Genomic DNA, 27,490 nt, shown 5'->3' with positions numbered 1-27,490 from the left:
GAAGAGGTCCTTTCTCATATTCTCAAAAACCTACAAGTCTCCACCCCCCTCCTTATCTCCCCACCCGTTTTCCCCATTCTACCACACTACACCAAACATCTTACAGATGTTTGATGCTTTGCTTTACTTGATGTTATGTTTTTAATGGTCTAATTTTGTTTTAAATTATTTTATAAAAAGATTTTTTTTTTCATTTTGTGTTTTTTTCTTTTCTCATTTATTTTTTGTTTTTTGTGAATTAAATTTGTCGAAAAATTTATTTTTGCTCCTATTGAGGAGAGAAGAGAAGCGAAAAAAACAGAGTAGCATAAGACTAAAAAAAAATTAAATATTTCATTGTGTTGTTGTTGATTTTCATTTCTCCTTGGTCATGTCGTCAATAATGTTGGCCACTGCAAGAAGGCCACTCACTTCTGGGTGGGTTCATCAATTTCTCGTTGCTGCTCAGTGTTGAAATATTGCAGTTACTCGGGTAGATGATGTTGATTAGGTTGCTTCAAATTAAGAAAAAAATATGTACAAGGAGATGGTTGGTTGGTTGGTTGGTTGGTTGGTTGGTTGGTGGTGGTAGTGATGTTGTTGTTTTATTTTTTCTTGCTGCTGTAGTTGCTTCCCTAATTTCTGGCTCTTTGGAAATTTTTACCCTGCAACGGTAATGGCGGTACACCTTCATTGGCCAACTGTAAAGATATATGAAGCGAAAAATTAAGAAATTTTAGTCAAATTAGGTACATGAAACAAAACAAAATAATTGTAGTGGAAAATGTATTTAAATAATTAAGCGTTCAAAAAAAAAAGAAAAACAAAACATGTTTAGAAATGCCAAACAAATGCCCGTAATTGAGATGTTGTTACAAGGCAAACAGGGAATAAGTCAACCGATAAGCTTAAATTAAAAGATTTGGTCGGTCATGGTAAGCCGATTTGGGCAAAGAAGGGAAAAAAGGAAAAAAAAACAAGTAAAAGCGTGCTTTTGCCCTTCCTTACTGGTTTGGATATGAATTATGAGATTTCGAAGCAATATTCTAAAGTGTTCAAGGTAACAGAAAAGAGTTTTGCTGCGTCCAGCACCACTACGAAAAGAGATTTTCTTTGCGAATCCAACGGTGTCCTCAGAATTTTGAATTTCGCAATAGAAAAGATGTTACAGCAATTTCAAACTCAACTTGCATTTTTTAGCATTTTTCGGATATTAATTATGCGATTTTGAGCTTGTTTTTTGAAGAAAAAACATAGGAGTTGCACTAATCCGTATTGTTTGCCATTATCTTCGATACTGTATACTCAACTCGAAAATTTTTTTCGCATCAAAAATTGCAAATTTTTATAAGGGGTTAGCCTTTGCTAAAAAAATGCAAAAAAAATAAAATGTTAGTTTTTAACTGATTCTGTTTATTGTTCGAATCTTCTTCGAATTTCGAATTGCGGAATGCTGGAAATTTTTCGAAATTCGAAAAAATTAAGGAGTTATAGTGTTTTTGGTCTTGAAAACGACCTTGAATTTTTACCCCCAATAAAAACTGGTTTTTGCGATGTTTTTTGCAGATAACCTTACAGTATCGCTTAATCCAGCACCACTGCGGAAAGCGATTTTCCTCACGAATCCAACGGTATCTGAAAAACTCTGAAGTGTGGAAAACTAAAGAAGTTACAGCAATTGCAAATTCAGGTTGGTTTTCTTGAATTTTTTGGATTTTAGTTCTGCGATTTTGAAGCAATATCCGAAAGTTTTCAAGGAAACATAAACGAGTATTGCACCATTACGGAAAGTAATTTTCCTCACAAATCCAACGATGTCTGAAAAATTCTAAAGTTTGCAGAACTAAGGAAGTTATGAATTATGCCATTTTGAAGCAATACCCTATAGTTTTCAAAGAAACATCTTTTGTTTTTCGAATTGCAAAATTCTGAGAACACTGTTGGATTCGCAAAGAAAATCTTTTTTCATAATGGTGCTAGACGAAGCAATACTTATTATCTATTTGCTTGAAAACTTTAGAGTATTGCTTCAAAATCGCATAATTCAAATCCAAAAAATTCAAAAAAAAAAAACCAACGTGAGTTTGCAATTGCTGTAACTTCCTTAGATTTGGCAATTTTTAGAATATTTCAGACACCGTTGGATTCGTGAAGAAAGTCGCTTTCTGCAGTGATGCTGGGTGAAGCGATACTGTAACGTTTTCTGTAAAATACATTGCAAAAACCAATTTTTTTTGGGCGTAAAAATTCGAGGTCGTTTCCAGGGCCAAAAACGCTGTAACTCCTTCATTTTTTCGTATTTCGAAAATTCGAAAATACTTAAAAATTAACATTTTTTTATGTTGCATTTTTTTAGTAAAGGCTAACCCCTTATGAATTTGCAATTTTTGATGCGAAAACTTTTTTCGAGTTGAGTATGCAGTATTGAAGATTATGGCGTTCAAGTTTTAAGCTCAATGATAGGGGGACTCCTTTTTATAGCTGAGTCCGAAAGGCGTGTCGCAGTGTGACACCTCTTTGGAGAGAAGTTTCGCATGGCATAGTACCTTAGAAATCTTGCCAGCATTAGGAGGGGAAAACCACCGCTGAAAATATTTTTCTGAAGGTCTCGCCAGGATTCGTTTCAGCGTCATAGGCGGGCATGTTAACCTCTGCGCTACAGTGGCTTCCAGATAGATATCCCACCTGAAATTTTGTTTTTTATTTATTTAAAATAAACTAAAGTTCGCTTAAATCGAACCAACCATATCCAAGATCTGGCGTTTTTGAAAATAGCGTAAGGGGAGGGTCCGCCCATTACAGTTAGAATTTTAGATCTACTTCACTCTTTTGGTTTTGGTGGTGGAGTGGAGTAGCCAACCCCTTTGCCCCGAATGTGTACATCAGATTCATAATCTACTCTCAAAAACCACATTTGAGCTACATATTGCTATAGTCGAGATATATATGCGTGGTTTAGGGCGAGTTTATGAGGTGAGACGTCCTTGAAATACTTGGCTATAAAACAGATATCAGAGTTGAGCCCCTATTTGCCATAGTCCACAAATATGTCCCGTTTGAGGGGTATGAAGGGTGGGGCGGCCACCCACGCACTAAGCCCTGAAAAATGCAATCATCGTGCTCTACTCTCAAATTTATTTTACTTGTACCCCAAATGCCAATGGTTTAGGGGGAGTTTATGGAGTGTGATGACCCCATAACCCCATGGCCACAAAATTGGATATCAAATTCGTTTTCTTTTATCAAATGCCTAGTATTTATTGCCATAGTAGGCAATCGTGACCGGTTTAAAGGGAGTTTAGGGGCGGGCACTGAAATAATATCAGCTAGAGCACGATTTTGTTTGAGCCCCATAATGTCAAGCACTTTGAAGATGGCTATCAAGATATTCAGGGCTAGGGGTCTCTTTCAGATGCACACTAATTAAATTTTTTTGTATTGGTTATCTACATTCAAAAACATTTTTTAAAGCTACCACTTGGGAAACCACATTAGATTCGAAATATTTTGTCATAGACCTTTCCCGATCGAACTACACGTCCTATTGATGGGTATTTAGTGGGTGGGCAGGTCCCAGGCTCTGTCCTAATTGTGCATACCAAATTCGAAGTCAACTCCCAAAGACCTTTCATTCGATACCCATTTTGTGACGTTCGACATTTATGCCCGTTTTGAGGGTTTTTTGGGGTTGGGAAGGCCCCGCATATACCTTAGACCAAGTTCTTAAAACAGATATGTACTCAACTTCCAAACACTTTTCATTTGATATCCATATTGTCCCATTCGGTAAATATGCCTTGCTGAGGTGTTTTAGGGTTTGGGGAGGCCCCTCAGACACCAATGAATAAATGTTTATATCAGATTTGTACTCTACTTTTAAATACCTTTCATTTGAGACCCATATTGTCCCAACCGGTTAACATGACCGTTCGGGTGGGTTTTGGGATGGGGGAGTCCCCCTAGGATATTTGAACCCAAAATTGTATGCCAATTTCTTGTTTTTGATGTATCATAAGGTGACATACAAAATTTCGCATAAATCGGTGCACCCATCTCCGAAAACTGGGGTTTTTGAAAATAGGGGGAGGGTCCGATCCCCCCTTCGCCCACGGAAATCAAAAAATGTAGTACCCTATTTTCACCGGAGAGTCAAACCCTAAAATCTGTGAAAATTTCATGAAAAACGAATTAACAAACAAACAAACAAAGTGCAACAATTTAATTTTGATATAATAGACTAGCTGAGCCCGGCCCACTTCGCCGTCTCCGATAATGCTGTTAGAGAGGAGTACTCTAAATTTGGAAATTTCTGCCTAATTTTAGTTGAAAATGTATTTCAATTTGCCTGTGGAATATATCTTTTATTTAAACCCCAGAGTGCAATGGTCAGTAAGAGATCTGTTTGGGGGTGTGGTGGACCCCCAGAGACGTGGTTAATATAAGATCCGTACCGCCATGGTCGGTAAATATGTCCGATTTGGGGTTTTTTTGGGTTTGGGGTAACTTAGCCCCACAATTGGATATCAGATTCGCTTTCTGCTCTCAAATACCTTCAATACCCATATTGTAGTGATTGGTCTATTAATCCGTTTGGCGGGTTTAGGTGGTGGGCGGCCCCTTTATGCACCCCACCTCAGACTCTGAAACAAAATTTTTGATTTTAGGTTAATGTAAGCGTGCAAAAAAAATTCGCTTAACTCGTCCTACCCATCACCGAGATCTAGTGACCACTTTGTCCTCTTTCTGTTCATGTTGGCTTTTCCAAATTAGCAACAGCAGCATGTCTTTTACGGGAGGCCACCGTAGCGCAGATGTTAGCTTGTCCCCCTATGACGCTGAACGCTTGGGTTCGAATCCTGGCGAGACCATCAAAAAAATTTTCAGCGGTGGCTTTCCCCTTCTAATGCTGGCAACATTTGTATAACTTCTCTCCAAAGAGGTGTCGCACAGCGGCACGCCGTTCGGACTCGGTTAAAAAAAGGAGGCCCCTTATCATTGAGCTTAAACTTGAATCGGACTGCACTCATTGATAGGTGAGAAGTTTGCCCCTGTTCCTTAGTGGAATGTTCATGGGCAAAATTTGGCAAAAATCTCAACGCTAAGATTTGCAACTCCTCATATCGAGCTGAACGTCATAATTTTTGGCGTCTACATTTATTTATGTCCCCATACATTAACTCAATAACACAGTGTCCGTTGAGGGTTGTACGCCACACTCCACCTGTCACTTGAGCACATATTTGAATAACGCACTCTACTCATCTATTTCTATCAATTGATTCCCCATTGTTTTAATGAGTCAAATAACCTATTGATAGCCATATTGTCCCTATAGGTCCAATTTTGATTTTGGGGTAACGGGGAAGGGTCCGCCCCTTCCAATATCAAAAAATTCTTAAGCCTTTACCTCCTTCCTGACCATTTATCTACTCCGAATACCTTTCATTCGAGTCCCTTATAGTCATTACCGTCCAATAAAGCAATTTTAGGGTGTTATGAGGTAGGGGCGGCCCCCGGTTACTTGGACCAATTTTTTGATATAAAATTTGTATTTTACTTCTGAGTAAATTTCATTTGAGACCCACATTGTAACGATCTGTCCACTTTTATTTTGGGGTGGTACTTTTGGGGTAAGGGGAAGGTCCGCCCCCTTCTGATATTAAAGAAACTATAAAGCCTTTAACCCCTTCCGGATCATATTCGTAGTCTACTCCGGAATACCTTTTATTTGAGTCCCATATTGTCATTACCGTCCAATAAACCTATTTTAGGGTTTTTTGAGCTCGGGGCGGCCCCTCAGTTACTTGGACCTATTTTTTTATATAAAATTTGTATTCTACTTCTGAATAAATTTCATTTGAGACCCACATTGTAACGATCTGTCCATTTTTATTTTTGGGTGGTACTTTTGAAGTAAGGGGAAGGGTCCGCCCCCTTCCGATATCAAAAAAATTATAAAGCCTTTACCCCCTTCCGGACCATATTCGTAGTCTACTCCCGAATACCTTTTATTTAAGTCCGATATTGTCATTATTGTCCAATAAACCTATTTTTGCGTGGTTTTGGGATTGGGGCGGCCCCCAGTAACTTGGATCCAGCTTTTTGATATAAAATTTGTATTCTAATTCTGAATAAATTTCATTTGAGAACCACATTGTAACGATCTGTCCACTTTTATTTTTGGGTGGTACTTTTGGGGTAAGGGGAAGGGTCCGCCCTCTTCCGATATAAAAAAAATTATAAAGCCTTTACCCGCTTTCGGACCATATTCGTAGTCTACTACCGAATACCTTTTATTTGAGTCCCATATTGTCATTATCGTCCAATAAACTTATTTTTGCGTGGTTTTTGGATTGGGGCGGCCCCCAAGTAACTTGGATCCAACTTTTTGATATAAAATTTGTATTCTAATTCTGAATAAATTTCATTTGAGACCCACATTGTTACGATCTGTCCACTTTTATTTTTGGGTGGTACTTTTGGGGTAGGAGGAAGGGTCCGCCCCCTTCCAATATCAAAAAAAATTATAAAGCCTTTACCCGCTTTCGGACCATATTCGTAGTCTACACCCGAATACCTTTTATTTGAGTCCCATATTGTCATTATCGTCCAATAAACCTATTTTTGCGTGGTTTTGGGGTTGGGGCGGCCCCCAGTAACTTGGATCCAACTTTTTGATATAAAATTTGTATTCTAATTCTGAATAAATTTCATTTGAGACCCACATTGTAACGATCTGTTCACTTTTATTTTTGGGTGGTACTTTTGGGGTAAGGGGAAGGGTCCGCCCCCTTCCGATATCAAAAAAATTATAAAGCCTTTATCCCCTTCCGGACCATATTCGTAGTCTACTCGCGAATACCTTTTATTTGAGTCCCATATTGTCATTATCGTCCAATAAACCTATTTTTGCGTGGTTTTGGAGTTGGGGCGGCCCCCCCAGTAACTTGGATCCAACTTTTTGACATAAAATTTGTATTCTACTTCTGAATAAATTTCATTTGAGATCCACATTGTAACAATCTGTCCACTTTTATTTTTGGGTGGTATTTTTGGTGTAAGGGGAAGGGTCCGCCCCCTTCCGATATAAAAAAAATTATAAAGCCTTTATCCCCTTCCGGACCATATTCGTAGTCTACTCGCGAATACCTTTTATTTGAGTCCCATATTGTCATTATCGTCCAATAAACCTATTTTTGCGTGGTTTTGGAGTTGGGGCGGCCCCCCCAGTAACTTGGATCCAACTTTTTGACATAAAATTTGTATTCTACTTCTAAATAAATTTCATTTGAGACCCACATTGTTACGATCTGTTCACTTTTATTTTTGGGTGGTACTTTTGAGGTAAGGGGAAGGGTCCGCCCCCTTCCGATATAAAAAAAATTATAAAGCCTTTACCCGCTTTCGGACCATATTCGTAGTCTACTCCCGAATACCTTTTATTTGAGTCTCACATTGTCCCGATCGGTCTACTTTTATTATTTTAGGGTGGTCATTTTGAGGTAAGGGGGATTGCTCCTGCCGGACCACTTCCCACAATCTGTGAAAATTTGAAAAAAATCTGTTCAGCCGTTTTTGGGTCTTTACGGAACAAATAAATTTACAAACCACAAACAAACAAATAAACAAACAAACGAAGCGCAACAATTTAATTTTTATATTTTAGATAGTGCACTTGCAGTGACCATAATCGGGTGAAAATCGGTCGAAATACATATACGGCAGCTATATATAAAACTGAACCGATTTCTATGAAATTCACCGGTAAAATTAAAAGACATAAGAAAATCCTTCGGTTAATAAATGAGCGATTTATTGCAATATTAGTCCAAATCTGACGAACATATATATGGGAGCTATATCTAAATCTGAACCGATTTCTAGCAAATTTCTTAGATATTGTGGTAGTCGTTGGGGAAAGCGCTGTACGAAATTTTGGCGACATTGGTCAATAATTGGTCGTTTGCAGTGACCATAAAAACTCTCCAAAGAGGTGTCGCACAGCGGCACGACGTTTGGACTCGCCTATAAAAAGGAGGCCCCATATCATTGAGCTTAAACTTGAATCGGACTGCACTCATTGATAGGTGAGACGTTCCGTAGTGGAATGTTCATGGACAAAATTTACAATTTTGCTCTGTACCACAGAAGTGGTGTATGGTATAAAAATTCAAAAAAAAACCAACGTGAGTTCGCAATTGTTGTAACTTCTTTAATTTTCCAAACTTAGGAAATTTTCACCGTTGGATTCGTGAGAAAATTCGCTTTCCGTAATGGTGCTGGATGAAGCAATACTGTAAAGTTTTCCGTAAAAAACATTGCAAATACCAATTTTTTGGGGCGTAAAAATTCAAGTTCGTTTTCAAGGCTAAAAACTCTGTAACTCCTTCATTTTTTCGCATTTCGAAAATTTTCCAGCATTCCGCAGTTCAAAATTCGAAGAAGATTCGTAAAATAGACAGAAATACTCAAAAATTCATATTTTATAATTTTTGCATTTTTTTAGCAAGGCTAACCCCTTATGAAAATTTGCAATTTTTGATGCGAAAAAAATTTTCGAGTTGAGTACACAGTATTGAAGATTATGGCAAGAAATAAGGACTAGTGCAACTCCTACGGTTTTTCTTCAAAAAACATACCCAAAATCGCATAATTAAAATCCGAAAATGCAAAAAAAATCAAAATTCTGAGGACACCGTTGGATTCGCAAAGAAAATATCTTTCCGTAATGGTGCAGAAAGAAGTAATACTCTTTCCTTTTTCCTTGATAACTTTAGAGTATTGCTTCAAAATCGCATAATTCGTATCCAAACGAGCAGATATGTTCAAACTTATATTGGGTTGCCCAAAAAGTAATTGCGGATTTTTCATATAGTCGTTGACAAATTTTTTCACAGCTTGTGACTCTGTAATTGCATTCTTTCTTCTGTCAGTTATCAGCTGTTACTTTTCGCTTGCTTTAGAAAAAAAGTGTAAAAAAAGTATATTTGATTAAAGTTCATTCTAAGTTTTATTAAAAATGCATTTACTTTCTTTTAAAAAATCCGCAATTACTTTTTGGGCAACTCAATATATATATATGGCTGACAAATGACACCATTATTGCAAATTAGCCAAATCCTGACGAACATATACCTTTGGATTAGCAAAGTAAATCTCTTTTCGTAATGGTGCTGGACGAAGCAATACTCTACTCTGTGTTCTTGAAGTATTGTGAGAGTATTGCTTCAAAATCGCATAATTCATATCCAAAAAATTCATTATATGGGAGCTACATCTTCATCTGAACCGAGTTCGACCAAACTTTTAAGATATTGTGGTAGGCATCTAGGAAATAGGTGTGCACAATTTTGTCAATATTGGTCAACTAGCTTTACAGGGCCCGCACCGCTGCGCCTTCTCTCGCTCTCTTATTTTATCTGAGCCCTATACAGGTACGGCCAGAAAATAAGTCCTGTTTTGTGGTGCTGGTACGGCCTTTCAGATATTTCGCCCAAATGTTGATGTAATTTTCGTGCTCTACTCCCAAATATCTTTCGCCTGAGCCTTACATTACTGTGGTTGGTAAATATATACGGTATGAGGGTATTTTTGGAGGTGAGGTGGACGGCCATATATGGGATTCGTACTCTAGTCTCAAACATCTTCCACTTTAACCCCATATTGCCATTATTGGTTTATATTTCCATTTGGCGGGCCTTGAAGCTGGAGCCCCCCTAGATATGCCACTCTAAATTAGGATACCAAATTTCTGTTTTTGAGTTATTAAAAATAAACTAAAGTTCGGGCGTTTTTGAAAATAGGATAAGGGAAGGGTCCGCTCATATTGACATGAACTTCTAACGTTTCTGTGTAGAGGAGTTTTGGGGTTGGTGGAGGCCCTCTGGGTACTTGCACCCAAATTTTAATAACATATTCGTTTTCTGGTCTCCAATACCTTTCATTTGATACCCTTATTGTGCCCATCGAACCACTTTCGGAAATGGGTGGCGTTTTTGGGGTGAGGGGGAGGGTCCGCCACCACCCGATATCTAAAAATTATATAGCCTATGTTTCCTTCCAGACAAACGTACACAATCTATGAAAATTTTAAGAAAATCGGTTCATCCAAGTATCATATATTCATAATGGGTCTAATGGCCTTTTGAGGGTTGGCGTGGCCCCATATACTTCGATCTGATTTTGTACATCAAATTCGAAATCTACTCCCGAATACCTTTCATTTGAGCTCCATATTGAAATGAACGTCAAATATATCTGTTTGGATTAGTTTTGAGGTTGGGGCGGCCCGATGGGCACTTAGACTCAAATTTTAATAACATATTCGTATTCTAATTTCCAATACCTTTTATTTGATACCTATATTGTCCCGATCGGTTCACTTTTGATTTTGGTTTGTGTTGTTGGCATTGAGGGGAGGGTCCGTCCCCCCTCTAATACCGAAAAATTATATAGCCGATGTTTCCTTCCAGACCAACCTACACAATTTGCGAAAATCGGTTCTGCAGTTTTTCAATCTATACGGAACAAACAAACCGAGTCCCATATATCCGTGATTGGCTAATGTGCCCATTTTGGGCGTTTTTGTGGGGGAGGGGTGACCCCCTATACTTCGACATGAATTTGTATGCCAGATTCGTTATCTACTTCCGCATACTTTTCATTTGATACCCATATTGTCCTCATCGGTCCACTGGGTGGGGTTTTTGGGGTAACGGTGGAGGGTCCGCCCCCTTCAGTTGCCAATAAATGATAAAGCCTATTTCTACTCCCTGACCATATTCGTAATCTACTCCCGAATACCTTTCATTTGAGTCCCATTTTGTCATGATCGTCAAATAAACCTATTTTAAGGGGCTTTGGGGCTGGGGCGGGCAACCAGGTACTTGGACCCAACTTTTATTATGAAATTCGTACTCTACTCTTGAATACCTTTCATTTGAATCCCATATTGCCGCGTTCGGCCTACTTTTATTTTTGGGTAGAACTTTTGTGGTAAGGGGGAGGGTCCGCTCCCCTCCCGATATCAAAAAACTATATAGCCTATGTTTCCTTGCAGACCAACCAATACAATCTGTGAAAATTTCAAAGTAATCGGTGCTGTCAAATTTCGAAATAATCGGTCTTTTTTCTGTTTTATTACTGCAAATCGGACGAACATATTGGGTTGCCCAAAAAGTAATTGCGGATTTTTTAAAAGAAAGTAAATGCATTTTTAATAAAACTTAGAAAGAACTTTAATCAAATATACTTTTTTTACACTTTTTTCTAAAGCAAGCTAAAAGTAACAGCTGATAACTGACAGAAGAAAGAATGCAATTACAGAGTCACAAGCTGTGAAAAAATTTGTCAACGTCGACTATATGAAAAATCCGCAATTACTTTTTGGGCAACCAATATATATGGGGCCATATCCAAATCTGAACCGATTTTTACCAATTTCAATAGGCTTCGTCTCTAGGCAGAAAAACATGTGTGTACCAAATCGATCGGATTAAAAGTGTACCAAATCGATCGGATTAAAACTGCGATCTGTAGTTTGTACACAAATTAACATGGAAAGACGGACAGGCAGACAGACGGACATAGCTAAAACGAATCAGAAAGTAAATCTGAGTCGACCGGCATACTTATCATTTTTCCTGCAGTTGCTTAAAACTCAAATCGGAAAGGAGCCATGCCAGATCGTATTTAAACCTGTTTGCAAAATTTTCCTTAAATTTAAAACTTTCAAGCCAGTCACATGTTGCTTAGTTTCCAAAATACCTTGAAGTTTGAATAAAAATGTGCGCTATAAGCCTTAACTGCAAAATGTTGGGTGTTAAAAACGATGTAAACACTTCAATTATTTATTTATTTCCAAAATAAAACAAAAATGCAATACTGCTACTCCTCCGTACAGCCGTAGCTCCCCGCCTACAGAAAAGGCTTAGCGACAAAATGTTAATGCTGCCACAGCCATTGCTGCCGTTAGGTGTTTTCTAAATCACACCTTCTCTTTCGTGCTCATGAAAATATGTTCAACGCAGTGTGGGGAAAAGCACAACGACAATACCGCTTTAGGCTAAAAATAATTTAATCCTTAAAATTTGTACGCTACCGAGTAAACAATTCAACAATTTCTGCAACGGTAGCTTATAGCGATAGCGATAACGGTAGTTGTAACTGTGGAATCCTGACGCCATTTTATCCCCTGCACGAAAAGTACGCGCGCACAAATTCAGGCATTAATAATTTGCCTGAAGTCAACTTCCTCCCTTTCGCTTTTTTTTTCTAATTAACACCAATTAAGTTAAGTTAACAACAACAAGGAATTTCGCAGCTATGAAAAAAAAGAGCCCAAACAGAAAACGACTACAAATTAAATCAGGCCAGAGCACAGGGTTAGAGGCAAAAATACGCTCATCGTTTGCTGGCAAACATAAAACTTAATTAAATGGTCAAAAAGTTGGGTTTTTTTTTGGTTTTTGGTTAAATTTTTAAGGAAAATGGAAAACAAAAACGACGACAACACAATTTTAATAAATTAGCATTGGAATACTTTTTCACACAACTGCCATGTACACACACACACACACACACTCGCGCTCAAACATAGATTGGCATGCTGTGCCAAGATTCCTACAAATCAGAGGAAACCCACCGCAATGGAAACAAAACAATTTCCGCTTCCGCTACCAGGCAAAATAGCATAAAATTTGTATGTGTTTGTCGTCTAGCACTGGTTGTTTATTAAGTTTTTAGGATTTTTATCGCTAATTGCTATAAACATAATTCAGGGAGCAAAAATTTATACTGCAGCGGTGGGGAGTTAGAGGGTAGAAAAATAATTTTAAGTTATTTTTGGCAAAACTGTCAAAAAAAAAAAAAAATACAAAACAAGTAAAAAGGCATTAAGTTCGGCCGGGCCGAACTTTGGATACCCACCACCTCTGGTATATAGGTAAACCCCCTTTCGTCACAATCCAATGAAAATTGGATAACTTATGCACCCAAATTCGGCATGGACATTGAGTGGTCTTTCAAATATAAGTCACTGCTGCATTTTGTATTTAAAATTTTAACAAAATCGGGTAATAAATAAAGCTTTTATGAGCTTCAGACCCTTAACTGACATATCGGTTTATATGACAGCTATATCTAAATAAAGTCCGATCTGAACCATATTTGGGTCCTATGTTAGGAGACCTAAAACTACCAACTGTTTCAAATTTCAGCAAAATCGGATAATAAATAAAGCTTTTATGGGCTTCAGATCCTTTATCGGGAGATTGGTCTTACTTAGATATATTAAGTATAGTCCGATCTGAACCATACTTAGGTCAGATATCGGGAGGCTTAAAATAACCCACACTTTCAAATTTCAGCAAAATCGGATAATAAATAAAGCTTTTATGGGCTTCAGACCCTTTATCGGGAGATCGGTCTATATGGCAGCTATATCTAAATATAGACCGATCTGAACCATACTAAGGTCAGATATCGGGAGGCTTTAAATAACCCACAGTTTCAAATTTCAGCGAAATTGGGTAATAAATAAAGCTTTTATGGGCTTCAGACCCTTTATCGGCAGATCGGTCTATATGGCAGCTATATCTAAATATAGTCCGATCTGTACCATACTTAGGTCATATATCGGGAGGTTTAGAATAACCCAATGATTCAAATTTCAGTGAAATCGGTTAAAAAATAAATCTTTTATGGGCTTCAGACCCTTTATCGGGAGATCGGTCTGTATGCCAGCTATATCTTAATATAGTCCGATCTGAACAATACTTAGGTCAGATATCGGGAGGCTTAAAATAAACCAATGTTTTAAATTTCAGCGAAATCGGTTTAAAAATAAAGCTTTTATGGGCTTCAGACCCTTTATCGGCAGATCGGTCTATATGGCAGCTATATCTAAATATAGTCCGATCTGAACCATACTCAGGTCATATATCAGGAGGATTAGAATAACCCAATGATTCAAATTTCATTGAAATCGTTTAAAAAATAAAGCTTTTATGGGCTTCAGACCCTTTATCGGCAGATCGGTCTATATGGCAGCTATATCTAAATATAGTCCGATCTGAACCATACTCAGGTCATATATCGGGAGGATTATAATAACCCAATGATTCAAATTTTATTGAAATCGTTTAAAAAATAAAGCTTTTATGGGCTTAAGACCCTTTATCGGGAGATCGGTCTATATGGCATCTATATGTAAATATAGGCCGATCTGAACCAGATTTGGGTCCTATATTAGGAGACCTAAAACTACTCACTGTTTCAAATTTCGCCGAAATCGGTTAAAAAATAAAGCTTTTAGGGCTTCAAACCTTTTATCGAGAGATCGGTCTATATGGCAGCTATATCTAAATATAGTCCGATCTGATCCATCTTTGCGTCAGATGACGAGAGGCCTAAAGCTATTCACTATTTCAACGAAATCGCATGAAAAAATGAAGTTTTTATTGCCATTACACCCTTTATCGGAAAATAGGTCTATATAGCAGATGGTCCGATTTGGCCCGTTCAAGATCATGCATCAAAAAAAAAAAACGTATCTGTGCCAAATTTCAGATCAATATCTCAATTTTTGAAGACTGTAGAGTGATTACAACAGACGGACGGACAGACGGACAGACACATGGACATCGTTAAATCGTCGTAGAATTTTACGACGATCCGAAATATATATACTTTGTAGGGTCGGAAATTGATATTTCGATGTGTTGCAAATGGAATGACTAAATGAATATACCCCCTATCCTACGGTGGTGGGTATAAAAATGCGAGTTTTCTATGCAGTGTGCCATTATCAGCTACACTTACCTTAAGTAACCAATGCCTTCGCACACTACTTTGGCCACTCTTTTATTAAGGTTTAGTAGCGTAATAAAGGAAATTCAATGGTAATCCATTGCACATAGTCGCTTTAAAACGCCCAACAACTTGCGAACCTTCACATCCGCTAAATCAGACAGGTGCTCAAAGAAATGAGAACCTAAAGTGGAACTCCATCTAACTGCCAGTGCGGGACACACACACAGAAGGTGTTCTATGGTGTACTCTACTTCGATGTCCTCACAGTATCTGCAAAAGTCGTTGCCGGCAACCTTTTTTCGATTAGACAGTGACCTGTTATGACGGACACAGTGACTGAGACGTCTGTTCTAGCCAGTGACATCAAAGCAGTAGACCACTTCAAGTCTAGATTAGGCCACATCGTTTTGGAATGCTCACAGCCCCTTTTTGTGACCATCTATTATTCGTTATCCTTTGGGCCTGGTCCTGAAAACTTAGCTTACATGCCTCTAGAGGCATACCCATAGATTCCAGTTTCCTTGGAATGTGTACGGTAGTTCCTTGCCTCGCTAGCTCGTCTGCTATAGAAATCCCTGGGATATCTCTGTGGCCCGGCACCCAAAACAAGTGAATTTTGAACTGTTCAGCCATCTCGTTGAGAGATCTGCCACAGTCGAGGGCGAAGCCCAATGATAAGGGACCTCCTTTTTAAACTCGAATGGTCCGAATGGTGTGCAGCAGTGCGACACATCTTTGCAGAGAAGTTTTTACATGGCTGCCATACCATTCTTTCAAGTGGCATAGTTCCTCCAGAGGCCTCTCAACGCTTATGATGGGAGCTATGTCAGGATAAGAACCAATCCAGACGATATTTAGCACTTCTCTTTAAGGTAGTACAAGAAGTCGTTGGAGGATATTTCAGTCACTTCTGACAAGAATTGCGCCCTCTATAGGATTAAGACGTCAAGATCCGTGAGCGGTTTATACGGGAGCTATATCAGGTAATGAACCCAATTCGACCATACTAAGCACAATAGTTGGAAGTCATAACAAAACACCAGATACAAAATTATGGTCAAATCGGATAAGAATTGCGCCCTCTAAAGGATCGCGAGGTCAAGACCCAAGATTGGTTTATATGGTAGCTATATCAAAACATGGACCAATATGGCCCACTTACAATCCCAAACGACTTACACCAATAGGAAGTAAAAATGAAAATTTTGCCCATAAGCATTCCACTAAGGAACAGGGATAAACTTCTCACATATCAATGAGTGCAGTCCGATTCAAGTTTAAGCTTAATGATAAGGGACCTCCTTTTTATAGCCGAGACCGAACGGCGTGCCGAAGTGCGACACCTCCTTGGAGATAAGTTTAGAATGGCATAGTACCTCACAAATGTTGTCAGCATTAGGAGGGGAAAACCACCGCTGAAATTTTTTTCTGATGGTCTCGCCAGGATTCGAACCCATGCGTTCAGCATCATAGGCGGACATGCTAACCTCTCCCAATAGGAGGCAAGCGCCTAGCTATATTTCTTCCAAAGTTAGCGTGCTTTCGACGGACGGACGAGCGAGCCTAAATCGACTTAGAATGTCAAGACAATTGCTGAGTCACAGATCAATATTTCGAGGTGTTACAAACATAATGGCGAAATTAGTATACTCCCATCCTATGGTGGAGGGCATAACAAGTGTACAAGTGTTAAGTTCGGCCGGGAATCTAATATACCCATGAATCGCATTTGTTCTTTGCTCAGCATCTGGTGGAGGGTAAACAAGTGTAAAAGCGTGTTAAGTTCGGCCGGGTCAAATCTAATATACCCATGAATCGCATTTGGCAAGTTCTTTGCTCAGCATCTCTTTTAAGGCTAAAATAGGATAAAAATTGCTATGCAATTGGAGCTATATCTGCTTATTCCCCCTTACTCTGGCTCCCAAACGATGCGGAATGTGCCATCCTCCGAGAAGGCGTTAATCTCCTTCTTATACTGCAAGACTGCTCGTGACCTTATCTTCCTGGTTGTTATTGGCCTTATGGGCATTTTACTGTCGGTAAAGATGTTCACACTCGACGTCTTCGCGTTAGTACCAAATAACCTAACTCATTCCGTGATCACCCGGATCTCCACCTGCGGGACTGTATTATGGTCAAGCAGTCTAAAACCGATCTCAGTCCCTCGGTTCTCAATGTAGATCCCCAGCGCCACTCTGTCCTCCAGCTTTGATTCATACGTGCAACATGATCTTCCATACGTCAATACTAGTTTTCCGTCTATCCAAGACTGTGCTGTTGGCAGCAGTGCCTCGACCTCAAATGTTGTCTCAGGTACCGATCGGAAAACTCTCCCTTCCTTCCAAGTTTCCTATCGTCGCCTCGACTATACCCCTATGGTATGTGCTACTCCCATCCTCAATCCATTATCTCATCGCCTTAAGTTTCGTAGCCGCAGTGACTGCCTAAAATTCAATCCGTATGGCAATGGTATAGAATAATCTCCAGTGTTCTAGTTCTAGGCCACTGTAGCGCAGATGTTAGCATGTTTGCCTATGAGGCCGAACGCCTGGGTTCGAATCCTGGCGGGACCATCAGAAAAAAATTTCAGCGGTGGTTTTACTCTCCTATTGCTGCCAACATTTGTGAAGTACTATGCCATGTAAACCTTCTCTCCAAAGAGGTGTCCTCTGCGGCACGCCGTTCGGACTCGGCTATAAAAAGAAGGCCCCTTACCATTGAGCTTGAACTTGAATCGTACACCACTCATTGATATGTGAGAAGTTTACCCCTGTTTCTTAGTGGAATGTTCATGGGCAAAATTTGCAATTTGCAGTGTTCTGTTATGGCTTCCAACAAGTGTCCCTCTACGGTCCAAATCGGTCAAGAACCTGATATAGCTCCTATATAAACCGGTCTGTCGGTTTGATTTCTTGAGCTCCTGGAAGCCGCATTTTTTATCCGATTTAGCTGAAATTTAGCACATAGTATTCTGTTATGACTCCCAACAACGGAACCAAGTATGGTCCAATCCGGTCTATAACCTGATATAGCTCCCATATAAACCGATCTCCCAATTTGACTTCCTGAGCCCCAGGAAGCCGTAATTTCTGTCCGATTTGGCCGAAATTTTGCATGTAGTGTTCAGCTATGATGTCCTACAACTGTATAAATTTCGATTTAAATCTGTGTATAACCAGATATAGATCCCATATAAACCGATGTCCCGATTTGACTTCTTGAGCCCCTGGAAGCCGCAATTTTCATCCGATTTGGCTGAAATCACGAAAGCGGTCGAACGCGTAAAGCTAGACGTTTGAAATTTTACACATATACTTAAAATGGGCCATATCGGTTAAGATTTAGATATAGCTCCCATATAAACCGATCTCACGATTTGACTTCTTGAACCCTTACTAGTCGCAATTTGTCCGATTTGGCCGAACATTTTGTATATAGTGTTCTGTTATGACTCGGTCTATAACTTGATATAGCTCTCATTTTTTAGCTGAATCCATGGTGGTGGGTTCCCAAGATTCGGCCCCGTCGAACTTAGCACGCTTTTACTTGTTTTGTTTTCTTTAGTTGTCTGGAAAACAATGTCGATATATTGGTTATTTGTAGTTTTAAGTAACAATTTTCAATTGAAACCAAAGTTCTAGGATATTTTTTTCAAGCAAAAATCTTAGGAATTCTTCTATAAGAGCAAAAAAACACATTTTTCCTCTAACCTAATATTTTAAGTAAACTTTATATAAAGTAAAAATTATCCGAAATTGTTCTAAAGAAACCGCCCAGTTACAATCCACACCAACCTTCATAAATAATAAGTTTTTATGCAAAAATTTCGAGTTGCTAGCCTTACTTGTTCACACGTAAGTGTGTCATGGACTGAAATACTATGGCAGAGGGTATCAAAATAAACACTTGAATATATGTTATTATTGATTCTAAACAGTGATAATCAATTTGATTTATTTTACTGGAAAAATCAATTTGATATTAAATGCAGGAAAACAAACAAACTATGAAAATGTCCTCTCTCTCTCCCTCTCTCACTTACAGAATGGGGGGAAAATAGCATTTATCGACTTAAATCTACAGGTTGATATACTGCTTTAAATGCAAGCCCCTCCATTCATATATCCTTCGCTACCAACTCGTAGTTAACCCTCAATAATTCATTTGATATCGTTCATTAAAATCAGTTGGCATATTCTATGGCACCTTGAATACGCAATTGTACACTTGGAAAAAAATGCCGCAGGAGGGCAAAACGTGAAAATAATAAAAATATACATGTCGAAGAAGAAGGGTCGGATAATAGACACTTGATATGATATGACAGATATATGTAAATATGACCCCATCCGAAATAAAGGGTGATTTTCTAAGAGCTAAAGGAAAGTTTTTCCAAAAAAAAAAAAAATATGAAGAACAAGTAAAAAGGCGTTAAGTTCGGCCGGGCCGAACTTTGGATACCCACCACCTCGGGTATATATATAAACCACGGAAATATGTTTCGATTTGGACCAAATACTAATAAGTACAAGTCATTGTTCAATTGTGTAAAACAAAATTTTGCTCTTTTTAGTAGCTGTATCTAAAAATAAAACGCTCTGAACCATAAACGACACGGAAGTTATATCGAAAGTTTTATCACAACTCACTGTCCCAAATTTCGGCGACATCGGACAATAAATGCGCCTTTTGTGGGCTCAAAACCTTAAATCGAGAGATCGGTCTATATGGCAGCTATATCCAAATCTGAACCGATCTGAGCCAAATTGACAAAGGATGTCGAAGGGCCTAAGACAACTCACTGTCCCAAATTTCAGCAAAATCAGATAATAAATGTGGCTTTTATGGGTCTAAGACCCTAAATCGGAGGATCGGTCTTTATGGCAGCTATATCCAAAACTGGACCGATCTGGGCCAAATTGGCGAAGGATGTCGAAGGGCATAGGACAACTCACTGTCTCAAATTTCAGCAAAATCGGATAATAAATGTGGCTTTTATGGGTCTAAGACCCTAAATCGGAGGATCGGTCTATAGGGGGGCTATATCTAGATATTGTCCGAGTTGGCCCATTTTTGAACTTAATCTGCTTATGGACAAAAAAAGAATCTGTGCAAAGTTTTAGCTCAATATCTCAATTTTTGAAGACTGTAGCGTGATTTCAACAGACAGACGGACAGACAGACGGACATGTCTAGATCGTCTTAGATTTTTACGCTGATCAAGAATATACATACTTTATAGGGTCGGAAATGGATATTTCGATGTGTTGCAAACGGAATGAGAAAATGAATATACCCCCATCCTTCGGTGGTGGGTATAAAAATGCATGAAATCGTTATGCAAATCGATAGTACGGTCCATATAATTTAATGTTTGAAGATTATTTCATGCAAATGTGGACCGTGACTGCGCCTCAAATGGTCTATCTGCTTAGTCCAATTGTGGCATACTCTTTTCAACATTTCGACCGGTATTCGGGCTAGTTTGTATAGACGTGAGCTTTAACATAGCCCCACAAAAATAGTTTAAAGACGTTGAATCGCACGATCTTGGAGACCAATTGACCGGTCCCGAACGTAAAATAAAGTCAAGCTCTTGCATTTTGGGCAAAAAAAAGTTGAATATCATCTCACGGTAGCGCTCACCATTCACAGTTACGTTACGATTCGCATCATCGTTGAAGAAGTATGGTCCAATGATGCCACCAGCCCATAAACCGCACAAAACTGTGACTTTTTCTGAATGCATTGGTAGCTCTTGCAAAGCTTCTGGCTGATCTTCACCCCAAACTCGACAATTTTGCTAATTTACCTAGCCAATGGAAAAAGCGCGCGATGAACTTTCCAAAGAAATGAAATTTCTAAAATACAAAAAATATTAACAAAATCTTATTTTCTTCTATATAAAAATTACTTTTGTGTTTGTTTGTCGGTTTGCTTGTACCTTGTTCAAAAACGGCTGAACTGTTTACCTTGAAGATTTCACTAATTGTTATGTTGTTCTGGAAGGAAATATAGGCTATATAGTTTTTTGATATCGGGAGGGGAGCGGACCCTCCCCCTTACCCCAAAACTACTACCCAAAAATAAAATTGGACCGATCGGGACAATATGGGATTAAAATGAAAGGTATTCAGGAGTAGAGTACGATTTTCGTAACAAAGATTGGGTCTAAGTAACTGGGGGGCCGCCCCAGTCCCAAAACACCCTAAAATAGGCTTATTTGACGACCATGACAATATGGGACTCAAATGAAAGGTATTCGGTGGTAGATTACGAATATGGTGAGGAAGGAGGAATAGGCTTTAAGATATATATGATATACCAAAAATACCACCCAAAATCAAAAGTGCACCGATAAGGCCAATATGGGCATCAAATGAAAAGTATGCGGGAGTAGATAACGAATCTGGGCACATTAGCCAATCACGGCGATATAGGATTCGATTTGTTGGTTTGTTCCGTATAGTTTGAATGCAATATAGGCTATATATTTTCGATATCGGAAGGGGGCGGACCCTTCCCCTTTCCCAAAAAACGCCACCCAAAAGAAAAAGTGGACCAATCGATACAATATGGGTATCAAATGAAAGGTATTGGAGTGTAGAATACGAATATGGTATTAAAATTTGAGTCTAAGTACCCATCGGGCCGTCAACCCCAAAACTCCCCCAAACAGACATATTGGACGTTCAGATTATGAATATGACATTCAAATTTGCTTTCAAGTCTAGGTGGCGCTTTTGTTATTCTAATTTTCAAAAATACCAGATCTTGGAGATTGGTAATGTGATTCGTTCGAAATTTTTTGCACTCTCATAGGACTCAAAAGGAAGAAATTTGGGAGAAAAGTGAAAATTTGCCCAGGAACCGCGCAGGGGCTAACTTCTCACACATTAATGAGTGCTTTCCGATTTCAGTTTAAACTCAATGATAAGGGAACTTTTTTATGGCCGAGTCCGAATGGCGTGCCCCAGTGCGACATCTCTTTGGGGAGAATTTTGTACATGACCATGTAAAGCATGGTACCTCGCAAATGTCGCCAGGAGGACAACCACCGCTTTTAGTTTTGTCCGATGTTCTCGTTAGGATTCGAACGCATGCGTTCAAGGTCATAGGTGGACATAGGCTACAATGGCATGAATTCGATATCTACATTCAGGGCCAAGTGTCCCCATCCTAAAAAAATATTGCAGAGTTAAAGAAGGCGCAGAGGAGAGGGCCCGGTTCATCTAGTTTTCTATAAAAATAAAATGATGATAATGTTTTTCAGAGAAATAAAATTTCCTTAAAATATAAATAAAATTTTAACAACATTTTCTGTATAATTAAAATTTCTTTTTGTTATTGCGCTTCTTTTATTTGGTAACAAAATTAGGTAATTTTTGAATTGGATTCACCTCCATCTTAGATTACTGTGCTCTTGCGATCACTGTTGCTTGCCTAATACATTTATCAGAACACATTTCCTGAGGCTCTTCAAAGGTTTTTTGTTCCTTTGCTTTTATACTTTGGGTATCCAAAATTCGGCCCGGCCGACCAAGCCGACCACCTCCAAGGATATACTAATCATAATTTTTTGTTGCAACTCTACGGCTATATCCATAGTTATATCTATATAAGGGCTGGTCTCAATCATATTTTATTCGGGTCCCGAAAATTCATATACAAAAAACAGTTTCAGCTAAATCAGGCAAGAAATATGCATTTTTGTGGGATTAAGACCCAAAATTAGTAGTTCGGTCTATATGACAGCAGATATAGCTCTCTCATAGTCATTGTGTCATAGTCTAATCTGTTCCATATTTGGGTCGGATGTCGGGAGGCTTCAAATAACTCACTGTTTAAAATTTCAGCGAAATCGGGTAATAAATAAAGCTTTTATGGGCTTCAGACCCTTTATCGGCAGATCGGTCTATATGGCAGCTATATCTAAATATAGTCCGATCTTAACTATATTTAAGTTCGAAGTTGGTAGGCCTGAAACCAGTCACTGTTTCAAATTACAGCGAAATCGGGTAATAAATAAAGCTTTTATGGGCTTCAGACCCTTTATCGAGCGATCGGTCTATATGGCAGTTATATCTAAATATAGTCCGATATGAACCATACTTAGGTCAGATAACGGGAGGTTTAAAATAACTCACTGTTTCAAAGTTCAGCGAAATCGGGTAATAAATAAAGCTTTTATGGGCTTCAGACCCTTTATCGGCAGATCGGTCTATATGGCAGCTATATCTAAATATAGTCCGATCTGAACCATATTTAAGTTCGAAGTTGGTAGGCCTGAAACTACTCACTGTTTCAAATTTCAGCGAAATCGGTTCAAAATTAAGGCTTTTATGGGTTTCAGACCCTTTATCGGGAGATCGGTCTATATGGCAGTTATATCTAAATATAGTCCGATATGAACCATACTTAGGTCACATAACGGTAGGTTTAAAATAACTTACTTAAAATAATCCACTATTTCAAATTTCAGTGAAATTGGGCAATAAATAAATAAAGCTTTTATGGGCTTCAGACTTTTTATCGGCAGATCGGTCTATATAGGAGCTATATCCAAATATGGTCCGATTTGGCCCTTTCAAGAACTTAACCAGCGTGCATCAATAAGACGTATCTGTGCCAAATTTCAGCTCAATATTTTAACTTTTGAAGCCTGTAGAGTGATTACAACAGACGGAAAGACGGACAGACGGACAGATGGTCAGACATCGTTAAATCGTCTAAGAATTTTTCGACGATCAGAAATATTTATATACTTTGTAGAGTCGGAAAGTGATATTTCGCTTATCCTACGGTGGTGGGTTTAAAAAACTGGAAGTAAGCTAAGCCCGAAGTAAATCCAATAACAAAATATAACTAAAATTTCCACAACTTTTTTTAGTTTTTTCTGACAGTGTCTATACATTGGCAAAACCATTACAATATACATACATTCTCGCAGCACAAGCCAACGATGACAATGACAACAACTGCGTGGCAACTGGCAACAACAGAACCATTAAAAATGGTAAGAAAATCTTAGAAAATATTTTACATAATTTGCATATTTCTTTGCATATTTATATTCTAATTGTTTGTATAGAATACGATTTATGTGAATGTGAGTTTGAGTTTGAGTGCGACTGTTACGTTCCAAAGGAAGCGATAAAGGAGTGTAGAAAACAAACCCATACCACACACACACACACACACACACATACACCTATCGACACTGGCACATATCGAGCCCTCATATAAATAGGCGGCACTCGAAGGACTAAGGATAGAATCAACAACACAATAACTGCCACTGGAATTGGTATGGAACAGAATGAGGTCGTCCTCAACAACAATAGCAGCAAAGAAGTCGATGAAGAACGACTTCTACGGAAGAACGTGTCAAAGTAGAAATAAAGTATTTCCTACAACATTTTCACAACCGATTGAGACAATTTAAATCAAACTAGCGAAAAACAACAAAGACAACAAACAAATCCAGTTATGCACTTTGTTGGTTCGAATATGCAACGCTAACATACTTAAATCATACAAACACACACACGCACACACACACATAAGCTAGCAGCATAACTAATGCATTATTTGCATATGGATGTACTAACACAATAAAATACAAATGCTATCATGAATACAGGCGCGGACTCTATTCTATGGGGTTTAAAAGGGTAAAAGAAAAGTAAATCTTTTTATTGGGTTGCCCAAAAAGTAATTGCGGATTTTTTAAAAGAAAGTAAATGCATTTTTAATAACACTTAGAATGAACTTTAATCAAATATACTTTTTTTACACTTTTTTTCTAAAGCAAGCTAACAGTAACAGCTGATAACTGACAGAAGAAAGAATGCAATTACAGAGTCACAAGCTGTGAAAAAATTTGTCAACGCCGACTATATGAAAAATCCGCAATTACTTTTTGGGCAACCGAATAGTAGCAATGAAATGTTAAACATTTATTTTTTCTATTTTAATAGGTCCAAATATTTTTATATAAAATTGAGTCCAATCTTTTATACTGCAAAATTTAAAAAAAAAAATTGGTGCAATTTTTTTCTATAAAAAATTTGGTCCCAATTTTTGCTAAAAAATAGGTGCAATTATTTTCACAAAGAATTAGGTCCCAAAATTGCGGCAAATTTATTATAGAAACAATTGCAGCAAATTTTTTCTATAAAAAATTGGGAGGAAATTTGCTCTATAAAAATATATAAAAAATTTAATGCAAATTTTTTATAAATACATGTAAAAATGTGGCCGAACCCACCACCACCCACCGAATACCCACCACCTCGGGTATATACGCAATCCATCTTTCGTCAAAATCCGGTGAAAAATGGATACCTTATGACCCATAGCAGCTATATCGAAATATGTTCCGATTTGGACGAAATAACAAAATATTGATCTTTTTAGTAGCTTTATCTATAAATAACCCGATCTGAACCATATGCGACACAGATGTCGAAAAGCCTAACATAAGTCACTGTGTCAAATTTCAGAGAAATCGGATTATAAATGCGCCTTTTATGGGGCCAAGACTTTAAATCGAGATATCGGTCTATATGGCAGCTATATCCAAATCTGGACCGATTTGGGCCAAGTTGCAGAAAAATGTCGAAGAGCCTAACACAACTCAGTGTCGCAAATTTCGGCGAAATCGGACATTGATTTTGCCTTTTATGGCCCCAAAACCTTAAATCGAGAGATCGGTCTCTATGGCACTTATATGCAAATCTTGATTGATCCAGGCCAAACTGCAGAAATATGTCGAGGGGCTTAACTTAACTCAATGTCCCAAATTTCGGCGACATCGGACAATAAATAAGCCTTTTATGAGCCCAAAACCTTAAATCGAGAGATCAGTCTATATGGCAGCTATATCTAAATCTGGACCGAACAGGGGAAAATTGAAGAAGGATGCCGAAAGTCCTAACACAACTCACTTTCTCAAATTTCAGCGACATCGCACAATAAATGCGACTTTTATGGTCCCAAAGCCTAAAATCGAGAGATCGGTCTATATGGCAGCTATATCCAAATCTGGACCGATCTGTGCCAAATTGAAGAAGGATGCCAAAGGTCCTAACACAACTCACTTTCTCAAACTTCGGCGACATCGGACAATAAATGCGCCTTTTATGGGCCCAAAGCCTTAAATCGTGATATCGGTCGATATGGCAGCTACATCCAAATCTGAACCGATCTAAGCCAAATTGAAGACGAATGTCGAGTGGCCTAGCACAACTCACTGTCCCATATTTCAGCTAAATCGGACAATAAATGTGGCTTTTATGGACCTAAGACCCTAAACCGGTGGGATCGGTCTATATGACAGCTATATCCAAATCTGGACCGATCTGGGCCAAATTGAATAAGGATGTCGAAGGGCCTAACACAACTCATTGTCCTAAATTTCAGCAAAATCGGATAATAAATGTGACTTTTATGGGCCTAAGACCCTAAATCGGCGGATCGGTCTATATGGGGGCTATATCAAGACATAGTCCGATATAGCCCATATTCGAACTTAACCTCCTTATAGACAAAAGAAGAATCAGCGCAATATTTTTAAAGACTGTGGCGTGATTTCAACAGACAGACGGACGGACATGGCTCGGAAATGAATATTTCGATTTGTTGCAAACCAAATGACAAAATTTTTGTGAGCTATATGTGGGGCGGTTTTGGGCCTGCTGCGGCCTCTTGGGTACTTGGACCCAATTTTTCATACCATATTCGAATTTTATGATATCGATATTGTCCCAATCGGTAAATATGTCCTACTAAGGGGTTATGGAGGAAGAGGGGCCCCTCAGACATCAAGGAATACATTTTCATGTCATATTTGTACACTACTTTTAATAACATTCATTTGATACCCATATTGCCCAAAGCGATTAAATTACCCAGTTGGGTGGTGTTTTTGGAGGTGGGGGGACCCCCCGACAATTAGTGTGACATTTTTATACCAAATTCATACCCTACTCTTAAATACCTTTCATTTGATACCCATGTTGTCCCAATCGGTAAAAATGACCGTTCGGGTGGGTTCTGGGATGGGTTATACCCCCTTCCTTCGATGGTGGGTATAAAAATTGCGTCCTACTTTTTGGGAGTGGGAAGGCCCCCAGGGTGGCGGTTGGTGGGTTTAAGGTATGATGTGGGTTCCCAGAAATGTGGTCCCGAAGGTGGGTATGAATTTCGAGTTCTACTCCCGAAGCCCCATATTGCCATGATCGGTAAATATATATGTCCGATTTAGGGGTGTTTTCGGGGTGAGGTGGTCCCCCCAGACATTTAGCTCTGAAAGAATATCAGCATCGTGCTCTTCTCTCAAATACCACTTCTTTAAACCCCATATTGCCATTGATTTTAGGGGAGTTTATAGGATGAGGCGTCCCGCAAACATTTGGCCCCAAAATTGGTTATCACATTCGATTTCTAATCTCAAATACCTTTCATTTGAACCACTTATTGCCAAGGTCGGCAAATTTGTCCTTTTTGTGAGGTGTTTTGGAGATGGGATGGTGCCCCAAATACATTGTCCTACATTTGAATATCAGATTCATATTCCACTCCCAAATACCTTTATAAATAATTGCTGTTTGCGTTTCGATGACGGGGTACACCCCCAGAAAACTGGACCCAAAAGTGGGTATCAATTTTATGGTCTACTTCCCAATACCTATCATTT

At 38.7% G+C, this 27,490-nt stretch overlaps 1 protein-coding gene across 2 annotated transcripts in view; it reads right to left on the bottom strand.

Annotated features, from left to right (window-relative positions):
* Nucleotides 1-211: 211 nt before the first annotated feature.
* Nucleotides 212-27,490, bottom strand: part of LOC106089679 (protein obstructor-E) — a 561,865-nt gene continuing 534,586 nt past the window's right edge. For both annotated transcript variants that reach the window (XM_059367810.1, XM_059367811.1), the window contains exon 6: nucleotides 212-680. In XM_059367810.1, the coding sequence (XP_059223793.1) occupies nucleotides 615-680 (66 nt within the window). In that variant the 3' untranslated portion in view covers nucleotides 212-614. The remainder of the gene's footprint in view (nucleotides 681-27,490) is intronic.

Source organism: Stomoxys calcitrans, chromosome 4, assembly GCF_963082655.1.
Source record: "Stomoxys calcitrans chromosome 4, idStoCalc2.1, whole genome shotgun sequence".
NCBI classification, from domain to species: domain Eukaryota; kingdom Metazoa; phylum Arthropoda; class Insecta; order Diptera; family Muscidae; genus Stomoxys; species Stomoxys calcitrans.
Note: the sequence above shows the minus strand (reverse complement) of the source record. Positions and strands in the feature narration are given on the sequence as shown.